We start from the raw sequence: 12196 nt of genomic DNA, 5'->3' as shown, positions 1-12196 counted from the left end.
GAAGGAAAGTTAGAGAGGAGGAGAGACGTAACAGCCGACGTAACAGTTCCGCGTTTGACATCACAAACGGCGAATCAGTCCGGCATCCTTGAGAAAACGCAACAGCGCTTTCGTTGCCTTTCGGAACTGTGATGGGCAGCCCCATGGTCCCAATATTTTCGCGACAGTGAAAGCGCTTCCGTTCGTTTGATTTAGTGCAGTGCTGAGGTGAAGCCTCTCGTTTGCGTATGTCGGGCAGTAACACAGAAGGTGCTCAATAGTTTTCTCAACGGCACAGTCGTTGCACTCGGCGTTGTCGGCCATCTCTATCTTAAATGAGTAGGCGTTGGTGAATGCTACACCCAGACGCAGGCGGCACAACACTGTATCTTCCTCCCGGGAAAGACCAGGTAGTAGCCGCAGTCATAGAGATGGGTCGAGAGAATACAGTCGATGGTGTGTGAACTGTGATGTTTGCCACTTTTGCAGTGTCATGTTCTGCGCCAGCTTACTTAGGTATCGAGCCGCATCAATCCTAGATAACGGTATAGAAACAAGGTTCGTCTCTACATGTACTTTTCTGGCAGCTTCATCGGCGAGGTCGTTGCCGGAGATACCGCAGTGACTTGGTATCCACTGAAACACAACGGTGTGTCCTTTTTCAGTTGCCTAGTGCAGCATTTCTCGTATCTCTCAGACAAGTTGTTCGTACGATCCGCGACGAAGTGCCGACGAAAGACATTGTAGAGCCGCCTTTGAGTCGCAGAATACTGCCCATCGCTCAGCCGGTTGTTGCTTGATATAATCGACGGCACCTCGCAGGGCAACAAGCTCCGAACCAGTCGATGTGCTCACGTGATAAAGTTTGTAAGTGAGGTTGATGTGTCGTGATGGGATGACGGTGGCACCGGTGGAGCTGGCCTGGGTGGTAGAGCCATCCGTGAATACGTGAATTCTGTCAGCATAAAAGGTATGCGAACAGTCCAGAGCTGCTTGTTTCAAGGCCAAGGTAGAAAGGTCTTTCTTGTTTCTGATTCCTAGGACTGAAAGGCGCACTTCGGGTTGACGTAAGCACCACAAGGCGGATGGCGAACGCGCCGAGGGGGTGAAACCCGATGGTAGCAAAGCGCGGTGAGAGCTGACGACGTTGGAGAACGACGCCTGTGGTCGTTGTTCTGGCAGGTACGGCAGATGGCTCGACACCATCCGTGAAATATGTCGAACATGCGCTGTCAGCGCGTCGGTTGTGACGTAGGTCGTAACCGGATGGTCCCGAGCCAATATAACTGTTCCGGCTGTTGAGGTGCTTCGTGGTAGACCGAGGCAGACACGTAGTGCCTGTGCTTGCACGCTCTTGATTTTGTTACCGCTGGCAGTGTTTTTCGTAGCTCTTCGCAAATTCGGCAGGGCTCCTGACGACCGTGAGCTCTCGGTCCAGCTGTCAGCAGTCCAGGAGGCCTTCGAACGGGCGGAGGGCCACGGTCTTCTAGTAGCGGCGTGAGCGCGGCAAGCAACTGCGGCGGACCCCACTTCGAGGGATGCCTGATCGGGGTTTTCAAGGACCAAATAAAGTTCATTTCACCTCACCTCACAGAAGCTAGGTATCCACGGCGTCCAGGCTAGGAGGCTTGCGCTCGTATGTGCGCGGTCACGCGATGATGGAAGAAACACGTGAAATTCAGCCCCTGCGCACAGCTGGACGCCGGCGCTAGTTGACCTTGCCATCGGCGCATATCCAGACAACGCAACTAGCCTTCACACCCTCCAGGCATGCCTCCGCCGTCGGCGGGTCCCTCGAGGAAACGGAACAGCGAACTCAGCGACGCCGACAGTGAGTCCACCGAACTGTATTCGGCAAGCAGTGACGATTCCGACGATGAATTCACGCCTGTTTATAGTCGTAAACCAAAACGAAGATCTATGGGTGCTTCACCAGCTTCAACCGCATCGACTGTGAAGCCGAAGGAGGCTTCATTGAACTACACCGTCTTATTTGTGCCTGTTACGCCATCGGACAATCTGAGACACCTGAATCGGCAGACCATTTCAAGGAAGCTCGAGTCTCTGGCTCCAAATGAAATCAAAGATGTTCGAGTCAACCCCCGCAAAAATGTCTTGGCTATCGACGTTATACACCAGGCATCTCTGCTTGCTCTGACCAGGGTCACAGACTTCGACGGTATCAAGGTTCGAGCTCACCTTCCACTTAACAAGGACATGGTGGTAGGTGTAATATATGATGTCGACATCTCCATTCCTTGTGCCGACCTTCCAATGCTCATCAAGGGAGTTAGTGACCATAGCAACATCGTGCAAGTCTCACGTCTTGGCAACTCGCGTTGCGTAAAGATTGTCTTCAAAGGTGACATATTGCCATCCCACGTGAAGGTGGGACACTTTCGTCACGTGGCCCGTCCGTTTACACCAAGACCACTCCAGTGCCGTAAATGTCAAAAAATGGGTCATGTCAGCGGAGTTTGCAGGAACGTGGCGATTTGCCCCCGCTGTGCAGAGCCACACAATGCGGAATCCTGCCGAGCAACTGCCCTGAAATGTACCAACTGCCATGGATCACACGAAGCCTCATCAAGGGACTGTCCGTTAGTGAAAAAAGAATGGAGCGTCATGAAACAGATGGTGCGGGACGGCTCGACGCACAAAGAGGCTGCTGATGTGATTAGAAGTAGACAACGACGCTCGCGTCGGCGACGAAGGTCTAAAACTACTGCTACCCAATCTGGACGGACAACGCGATCTCCTACTCCGACAGATCGTCAGACTTCCCTGAAGCGACAGCTACCACCACTGCCGCCACCACCACCGCCCAATGCATCACAATTGGAGAGCCGGAAAGACGCAGAAGCTTTGAAAGCGGCGGCGGATGTCGCGTGGCCCTCGCTGCCACCACTGCGCACTCTCAAAGAGCCGATGCAGAATGCCCCGCAGTGTGCTTCATCGTCCACAGATGATTGCCACAACAAGAACCTACAAGTCCTCGCTGTGTTGAGGTGTCTCTCGACCACGATGCGCACTCTCCTCAACGGAATGACAACTCCGTCAGCTCAATGCGCTCTGCAAGTTCTCGATTCCTTGGAGCCAGTCCTTGCAAGCCTTTTTTACCATCTCGCAGAGGAACCGATGTCAAATATTTCTCCGTTGTGACTGTCTGTGTGTATGCAGTGAACATTGATCTGTGTGCTCGTATTACTTGTTCCCTCTTTCCTCCTCGCTCTCTCTATTCTTTTTTCTCCCCTTCCCCCTCCCCTCGTGTAGGGTAGCAAACCGGGTACAGCCTGGTTAACCTCCCTGCCTTTCCTTCGCTTTTATCTCTCTCTCTCTCTAGGAGATCTACGTATACGTGGCTGTTCGCAGAGCGAGCTTTTTACACTTGCCTGTCTCCAGGGCCACTAGACAACATCATCATCATCATCAGCCTGTCTACGCCCACTGCAGGGCAAAGGCCTCTCCCATGTTCCGCCAATCAACCCGGTCCTGTGCTTTCTGCTGCCACGTTATACCTACAAACTTCTTAATCTCATCTACCCACCTAATTTTCTGTCTCCCCCTCACGCGTTTGCCATCTCTTGGAATCCAGTCAGTTACCCTTCATGACCACCGGTTATCCTGCCGTCGTGCTACGTGCCCGGCCCATATCCATTTCTTCTTCTTGATTTCAACTATGATGTCCTTAACCCCCGTTTGTTCCCTGACCCACTCTGCTCTCTTCCTGTCTCTTAAGGTTACACCTATCATTTTCCTTTCCATCGCCCGCTGCGTCTTCCTCATATTAAGTTGAACCCTCTTTGTAAGTATCCAGGTTTCTGCTCCGTAGGTAATTACCGGTAAGATGCAGCTGTTATATACCTTCCTCTTGAGGGCCAACATACGCCGACGATTTGGAAAAATCTGCAAGACGGCTTTCCAGCGAGGTTTTCTTTCTTTTTTTTTCTTCAACCAAGCCCATTCGTTACGACTGCTTTTCTCGCTCGTTGTGTTTCTGCGGCTCCCAGTTCCAGTGAAAGTGTGCAGGCTGAGGGTCAACAATGAGGCGCGACAATGCGATACCAATCTTTAAAAAAAAACAATTGTGGTCTTCACGTACATTCACTCGAACTGGGAGCGGCGCTCATTGGCCGCTCCCGGTCATTGGCCGCCGAAGCAGTCACGCGGTAATAAACTCTCAAGCGGTGGTTAAAAATCATGGGATAGAAAACTCCCCATTTACCAAAATCGGATCGCGACATCCTTTTAAGACGTTCCTCAAAGGTGGTGGTAAAGCTATGTCATGTACCGCCTTTTACCATTTGTGCTACGGCAGTAAGTGTTGCCCATTTTTCATGGTATTTGTGTGTCTGTAACCCTTGGGACCCTTCACGTTTTGCGAAGGTTGTGGATTTAGTTCCGTAAGGCGAGTTGTTTTTGTCAGCTTCGATATCCCTTTGTTTTATAGTTACTGCACATATATTAAAACTACAAATACTGCCCCTATCCTTTTCTTGGAGTCGTTGTCTGGTGGCTTTATATTCTTATGTCTAAAAATGCAAGCTCTTCAATCTGTTTACTTTTCTTTGTTCACTCCTGGGGATACTGTATCAAGCTGAAGTGTGCTTGAAAACTATCCGCGTAAGAATACCGTAAAGAAATGTGCAGGAAATTAAAACCGCGATTACATTTGCGATTTTTCTGCCGATGTGCACCGAAGAAAACTGTGCAAGACAACCTTGTTTCATTAAATTGCACATGTCCATGGAACGCCATTTATTCTGTGCATGTGCTTAGTTCCTGTTCCTGTGCCGCCACGCGAACATTCTCCTTCTTGTAGGTCTTGTTGGTGGTTTCGTTGTGGTCGTCTCTGTGACTTCAGTGGACTCATCGGTGCTTGTGGTTATCCGTTCGTCTCTTGGGAAATCTTTTTTCTCTTGGCACACTCCTCGAATGCAAACCTGGAGGACAGACAGGAACTTGTCTCATGGTCTCATCGTAAAAAAATTGCTTCTACATGTCATTTATACGGGGAAAAAATCAGTTTCGCCGCTAGGGCGAAGCAATGAATGCGATAGCAACAAATTGTAATGTTATACGAAGTAAGGCTGGCAGCTAATTCTTTTAAATCAGATGCCGCGTAACTTTACAAAACGCTGGTTTAAGGATATACGGCCGCTCCCAATAGAGAAGCGGTTTTTGTGCTGTCTGTCGTCTCAACACGAAGCGGTGAGGGCGCAGCACGTAGAAGGACATACGAGCCGTTTGTGATGTCTGCCAGGATAGCGCACACGCCCTTGTGATCAAATTTTGCAGTTGCTGCTCCAACGGCCTAGCCCCCCCCCTCCCCCCTCCCCCCTCTCCTCCGGCGTCACTTCATGCCAGGGTGTCTACCGACCGGGAAAACCGGGAATTCTCAGGGAATTTAGGTAGTCTGGAAATTCTCAGGGAAAATTCAGGGAAATTGTGCTCCCATCAGGGAAAATCCACAGTAACTTTATTGAAAGGTGACCAAAGTCGCGGTAGCGCTTGCTCGATATTTTGTGAACGCATTTTTCAAATCAAACGGCCGCTGCGGCGGCGGGGAAGTGGCGCACCTCGATGCTGTCATCGCTTTCGGAGCGGTAAAGCGGGAGAGAATCCGGCTAACGCGTGGCATGCGGGAACCGCGAACCACGACACATCGTATCGCGCAATGTTGTCAGGGTGTTCTGTGAGTACGCGGTGTAGTTCTGTAATCTTTCTCGCGCGTGCTGTGCATTAGCGCCCGATGTTTTTGTTATCGCCGCGTGTCAAGTAAGAAGCATGATTAGTTGTAGAAGCGGTAGCAGTAGATGTAACGAGCTTGAGTTATCTTGCAAGCGATCGCGATCGCGCAGGAAGCGGCTGTCTTCGACAAGGCTCGTATCTGGCAAGCAGGGGCGTAGCCAAGGGGAGGGGGGTGTTGGGGGGTTCAAACCTCCCCCCCTCCCGAAATTTTTCAGTTTTGCTTGCGTATATATACACGCGCACATACAAACGCACGCATGAATATACATAAAATATGGTTGAACCTCCCCCCCCCCCCCGAAAAATATTTCTGGCTACGCCCCTGCTGGCAAGCCATCCCGATCGGCGAAAAAAGAGACGACGCTTGTTGGCTGTTATCGGAGAGCTCACTCGCTCTGATCCCTAGCTTTAAAGATGCTATTTAGGACTCCGTGAAGAATAGAATAAATTTCCAGGTGAGAGCTAGCGTAACTAAAGGGCCCATTCACAGCAAGTGATAGCTTTTTTCTTTCTTTTTATTCCCGATGAGGGCACTGCTGAAACAAGCTTTAGGCAGTCGACTGAAATTTTGGGGGGCTGCAGCTGGCAATTACCAGCCACACCACGTGGATGTTTGCTACAAAGCCGAATTACAAAACTGTTCAGAGCCAAGGCATAGCGGCGACCGAAATTCGCGACACCGGCACGGGTCCCACTTGCTCGATTCGGCGCGCGATGTCGGAAAACAGTAACGTTTCCACCATAATCGGATGTGCCGTAATTCAGGCTGTTGCCGTGCTTTCATGCGATCTTAGCCCGCAGCTATATTGCTTTCTTTTTGCGATAGCAATTATATAGACACTCTGACGCGAATTTTTTGCCTTCGCCATGATCTTCCTTATCAAGTCCAAATCGCGATTACATCACCCTGCGCGTCGTATGCTTCATGTGCGAGTGAAAGTGCGCGAGCGCTCCCGAGGAACGTGGCTTAAGCAGAGATGAAACGAGCCGACCGTCTCATTCGCGCGATGGGCACATAAAGATAGCAGCCGGAGGGTTGGGGAGGAGGGGGGGGGGCTGCGTGAGTCAGACAGGAAGTGCGTACCAGCGGGCGTGGTCGCGTGCGCCGCGGTATCATTAGAGGGGGATCAGCAGACGGCTCATACCTTTGTAGGTGTTGTGCTCTAATTGCAAAACTTCCGTTGAAGCCATAGCAGCGGTAGATTCCAGGGGGGGGGCGGTAGCGGCGATCGCCCCCCCCCCTCCCAGAGCCAGTCCCCGCCCCCTCCCTCCAGTGCCTGTCGTCCATCTCCTTTGTCAGGCTGCCTGTTGAGTTTGCCCCCTTTGTCAGGTTGCTTTGCCTGCCACTGTCCAAAAGGGGTAAAGAGAATCTTGTCCCTGCTCTCTGTACCTCTCTCATCGCTCTACCTTTCCTGCTTCCCTATGCACATTTACAACGAAGGCTTCTTAGGCACCGCCATAATCCCCTCTGGGCTGTTGTAAATATGCGTGACCCACCAAAATGCTCTGCTGAGCGGTGGCTTCAGCCTTTGTACCCCACCTGCCCCCATTATGTACCTGAATCCGCCCCTGAGCCATAGATAAGGCACTTCTCAGTGCAGCGGCTGCGTTTCCTGTATAAAATTCCTCTTTGTTGCTATCGGATTTATTATTTTGCTCTCGCGGTGAAACTGTGACTTTTTTTCTTACGTGGGATGGTTTTCGATGTTGTGCGTTCGTGGTGAGCAAATGGTTCGGTTGGGCAACATGATAGCAAAGGCGTTGCATTGCTCTGGGCAACGCGCGAGGATTTGACAACAACCCGCAGCAGCAGAACAAGCGCAATTCCACAGTGCATTAAACCCGCATTTGTTTCGTCTTTACATGTGACACTCTGGCAAGGCATCTAACTGTGATTGCTGCATCTCAGGCTCAACAAAATTGACTTTTTTTTCACGCAAAAAAATAAAAAAAAGTTTTTTCATGTTGCCATATTAGTCTAGCATTCTTGTGGCATTTTCAGTTTAGGATTAATCCTTCAGTAACTATGCCTTGCATGAAAGGTCGAATTTCAGTTTAACGAAGTTTCGATATAACGAAGTGAGTTGCCGCTTTTACCAACTTCGCTATATTGAGGTTTATCGGTTCTATGTACTATTCAAATGGGATTAAGTCGTTTTCATTTTCTAACGTGCGTATTAGAGAGTGACATCACCGAGCGATATGCTCTCTACCCATCTTGACATAGAACAAAGCTCTGTTTCACTCAGGGAATTTTAGCAAAAACACTCCGGGAAAACCTGGAAAACTCGGGGAATTTAGAAATGTCAACTTGGTAGACACCCTGCATGCTCCTTCGCCCTACGAAAGACGGGTCGGGTCTTTCCTCTCTGCTGGAGGGGCAATCGACGGCACGCCTCGCACGCAGGATGATGTTATCTCATGCACCCTTCGTGCGACGGAGATGGCCGGCTTGTATCACCTCTGCTTCAGCCGAGTTCGTCGCCAGCTCTCGCGCGTTGATGCGCGGGCAATGTTATCAATTTGGACTTTATACGGAGCATGACGGTGATGGGAAAAGCCCGTCCGAGGGTGTCCATCTAATTGTTATCGCAATAAAATGTGCGAGTCGCGCAAGTATCGCGTGAGGTAACAGACGCCGAATATTATAGTCTTGATAAGATATTGTCAAGCAAAGAATGTCACTGGAGCCAACGTTTCGACAAGGCAACCTGCCAAAACCTTGACCTCAGTGACATTCTTTGCTAAACAGTATCTTCTCAGTTCTAGTATCTGTCTTCCTCTGAACTCTCGCAACTAGTCTTGTAAAGGTTTTAGTGACAATTCCAATACAAAAGTGTAATCACGTATGCACAATCATGATGTGTGTTGCTTCATGGCGCAAATATAAGGTCTGGCCAAAGAACGCCAAATTAAGGGGCAGTATTCCGAGACGGCCACTTTCGGCGATAGCCTCGCTCTGCGTGGCGTAAAATCTGGCGTGTCCAATGACTGAAGCGTCTACTTATTCGCCTTTTCACAACTAGCCTATTAGCATGCACTGAAAGCGATATCTCCGAACAATGACTCGTAATCATGTCCCGCGTAAATTGCTAGATATAGCCAGGAAACAAATGCTTTTCGTGCATACTTTTCTGAATATTGGGCGCGAGGGCCACCACTGCAAAAGCTGGTGCCACCATCGGCGTGACGTACTAGCCAGGATCAGCGGTTACGTCGTCTGCTGCGGGAACACCGGCGCGCGCTGAAAACGAAATTTTAGATTGCCACCTGCTCTGTAAATATTGGTTAAATGGGGAGTTTGCCCGCTTCGGCTGTGCGCTTGACAATACTTGAAAACATCGCAATACGCAGCCGCTGTCGTTAAAGGCGTCTTATACTGTAGGTTAGCACTCGGTACCACCGTGCATGACGTACTAAACGGAGCCTGGTATCAGCCTTCACATGAGCCCTGCGGGTAAGAAGCTGCGTGAGAAGCTTGGATATTGAAACTTAGAAATTGTAAGCAGCCATCACCTACAACACGCGCGTGCCGCCAGCACTTCCACGAGGAAGATTTTTTTCTGCTTCGGCGTGGGGCTGCGATGCTCGGTGAGTAGCAGAAAGCGCTCGCTGATGCGCTTGCTTATGTACGCTGGCCGGCTAACGACGCATCTCTCCTGCAAGCTGGTCCATATGTTGCCCACCTCCATATCAAGCCCAAAATTAGGTTCACTCCCAAATTCAAGTTTGCCCATCCCAACTTTGTTTGTTTTGTACGGAGGCGTATATAATTTTGTCGGAAAGGTACCGCGCCTTTTTCGTTACATACTCGATTTTACCACCAATATTGCTGCAGAACATACCAAAAAATGTTGCGCAATAAAACTTTACTTATCAGTCTCTACACCGTTCTTTTACACCGCTTTGCAGCTACTTGGTGCAATAACACTTTGTTATTCACTGCGATTCCTAGCTCATACGGGTCCTTGTGTTCACTGAACAACTTGTCCAGTGAACGTTGTTATGCAAAATTTGTTCACCTTCGCGTTGCCCGATGCCACGTTTTTCGCCTCGTGTACTGCTTCTCCCTCTAACAGCAGCCGCGAAAGCTACGGTCTTAAGCTTTGCTGTGCACGTTTTGTTCTATAGATATTGGCAAGTTCAGTCGAATGGAAAGGAAGCGATAGCACGGCTATGTTTGCCTTAGCTCATGTTTGCCTTAGCTCCAACCAATGAATGTGCTAGCTTAAAAAAAAGAGCAGCGGGAAATTGCTTGCTGAGGAGACCGATAAACCTTGAGTGCGACGCCACTTCAGTAAATATGATAATGAAACGTCGAAGAAATTACAAGAAAAAAATGAATCTTGCTGAAAGTACGCACAAGTCGCCGAAGGCGACAATTTCCTTGAAGCTCTTAAGAAATATATTTTCGAAAAGCTTTGATAACGCCTATGAAACAACGGCTACTTGTGTAATGCTACGGCCGCGCATTGCTTCATTGTGGCTTCATTCTGGCATGCCTCAATTATTTATACATAAAGACCAATAGAATAGTGTACATCACATAATTCGCCCTCAGATACATAGTTCGCCTTTCACGCAAGAAGCTTGTCTGAGGATATCCGAACGCGGCGACCGCGCGCAATGTGCACGCGCTCACTGTATACATATTCTGTAAACAAATAGTACCACTAAACGATTCTGCGCTTTTCTTTTAGTCCAAAATTATTATTTTGACTGCAAAGCCTTCCCTCGTTTTGAAAGCATTCACAGAAATAACGAGGAAGGCTTCTCCGTGGTGTTTTCATAGAGCGCCGACAGCCAAACATATGAGGAGCACGCCGGCGTTATCCTACCTCGCACGCTAGAGATGCGCGCCCGATAGAGGGCGACTCCGTAATTCCCCGCCCACAATATCTACCGCATTATCCGGAACATGACTAAGAGCTTACGGCCAAAGCAAGAAATGAAACGCCGTTGGCGAGGAAGCGGTGACAAGACAGCTATAAGGTAAAAAAAAAAAGTTGCCGAATTCATATGGGGTTACTCAGTTCTAAGCAAGATATTGTAACGTGTGGGCACATGTGTAAATGTAATAAATTAACACTTTTTTTTTTCGCAGGACAGTTATCTGTGATTTTGTAAGCTGGCTACTCGGCAGAAATCGGCTTAGAAAAAATTTTCGCGCTTTCATTCCACCACAGCAAACATAAGTATTTATGCGAAGCAGGCAGCGTGAACTTCTATGCTGTATTTTATGGCTTTGAGCCAAGCGTTACGAGGTGAATCGACGACGTGGTTAATTGCGAGAGCAATTATATGGACAGTCTCGGCTGATTTTCGCCATCGCCGCCGTCATGTACCGTATATATATATATATATATATATATATATATATATAAAAGCCACAAAGAAAAATATTTCAGAAAAACTTTCCGACGCGCGGAATCGAACGGGCGACCTTTTTCCAGCGTACGGCGTTAGACGGTTACGCCACCAACAGTACCGTCTTTGTGCCTGCTAACGCCGAGCTATTTATATACACCATTTACTTCAGCATGCTTTCTTAGTCACTACAAAGATGGTGCGAGGTGGGCGCGTGGCGAGCTTTAAAAATCGTCGCCCCGCTCCTGCAAACGCCGTTGCTCTTCGCCCTACATGGCGTGGTCGCCTTCGTGCGCTTATCTCGAGGAAGGGAGGGGGCGGCCGGGGGGGTGGAGCGGGGGGTCGTATGTCTTGTGCTTTCCCCGCGATTTCCGCGCTGAAGTCACAGAGCGTACGAAGGTCACTTCGCTCGCTGCGGCGGCCGCGTTTGCAAAAGGAGCGCGCTGTTCAAACAGAAATAAGTAACAACTGTGACAGTTAGTTCGCGCTCGTCCTGTGTGTATCTGTTCGTTCGTTTCGTGCGTCCTGCTTTATGTTTGAGCAGTGCGCTTCAAGTGTCGAGCTGTGGCGCATGATAGTTCGCGCTCGTCCTGTGTGCGTTCTTTTCGTGCGTCCTTTGGGCTCGAGCGACGCGCTGGCAATTTCGAGCTGCTTTCCGTTCTTCGCGTTACATTCCAATTTATTGCTATCGCGTTCATTGCTTCGCCGTTGCGGTTAAACTGTGACTTTTTTTGTAAGTGTAGTAGATATGTGCACATCGTGGGCTTACCAGGCACGTCGACAACACTGGGGTTTAAACGATAACTTATGGCGTGACGTACCGTCAGCCCTCACGTTAGAGTACATACGTCAGTATTATCGAAACTAGGTGAACTTTATGGTGCAATCATGTGAATATCGCACGTAACTTTTGTGAATGTATTCCAACGGGGTCGGAGCAATGCTTCAATATAGCTTGCTGAATCATAGGAATACAAATGTAATGTTTATTGGACTACTATAAAAGCGGTGCCAACACTGCAACCGCAGACGTTAATCTGATATGACGCCGGTATCGTAGGAGTACAGCGATGAGCTCTGTCAGGATGACAGAGCTCAT

At 49.3% G+C, this 12196-nt stretch overlaps 1 protein-coding gene across 1 annotated transcript in view; it reads right to left on the bottom strand.

Moving 5' to 3' along the window:
* Window positions 1–4697: 4697 nt before the first annotated feature.
* The window catches only part of LOC119401242 (venom metalloproteinase antarease-like TtrivMP_A), a 30182-nt gene continuing 22683 nt past the window's right edge, over window positions 4698–12196 (bottom strand). Inside the window, exon 13 of the mRNA XM_037667927.1 lies at window positions 4698–4922. Coding sequence (XP_037523855.1) covers window positions 4755–4922 — 168 coding nt within the window. The 3' untranslated portion in view covers window positions 4698–4754. The remainder of the gene's footprint in view (window positions 4923–12196) is intronic.

The sequence above is a fragment of the Rhipicephalus sanguineus genome, chromosome 8 (assembly GCF_013339695.2).
Source record: "Rhipicephalus sanguineus isolate Rsan-2018 chromosome 8, BIME_Rsan_1.4, whole genome shotgun sequence".
Taxonomy (NCBI): domain Eukaryota; kingdom Metazoa; phylum Arthropoda; class Arachnida; order Ixodida; family Ixodidae; genus Rhipicephalus; species Rhipicephalus sanguineus.
Note: the sequence above shows the minus strand (reverse complement) of the source record. Positions and strands in the feature narration are given on the sequence as shown.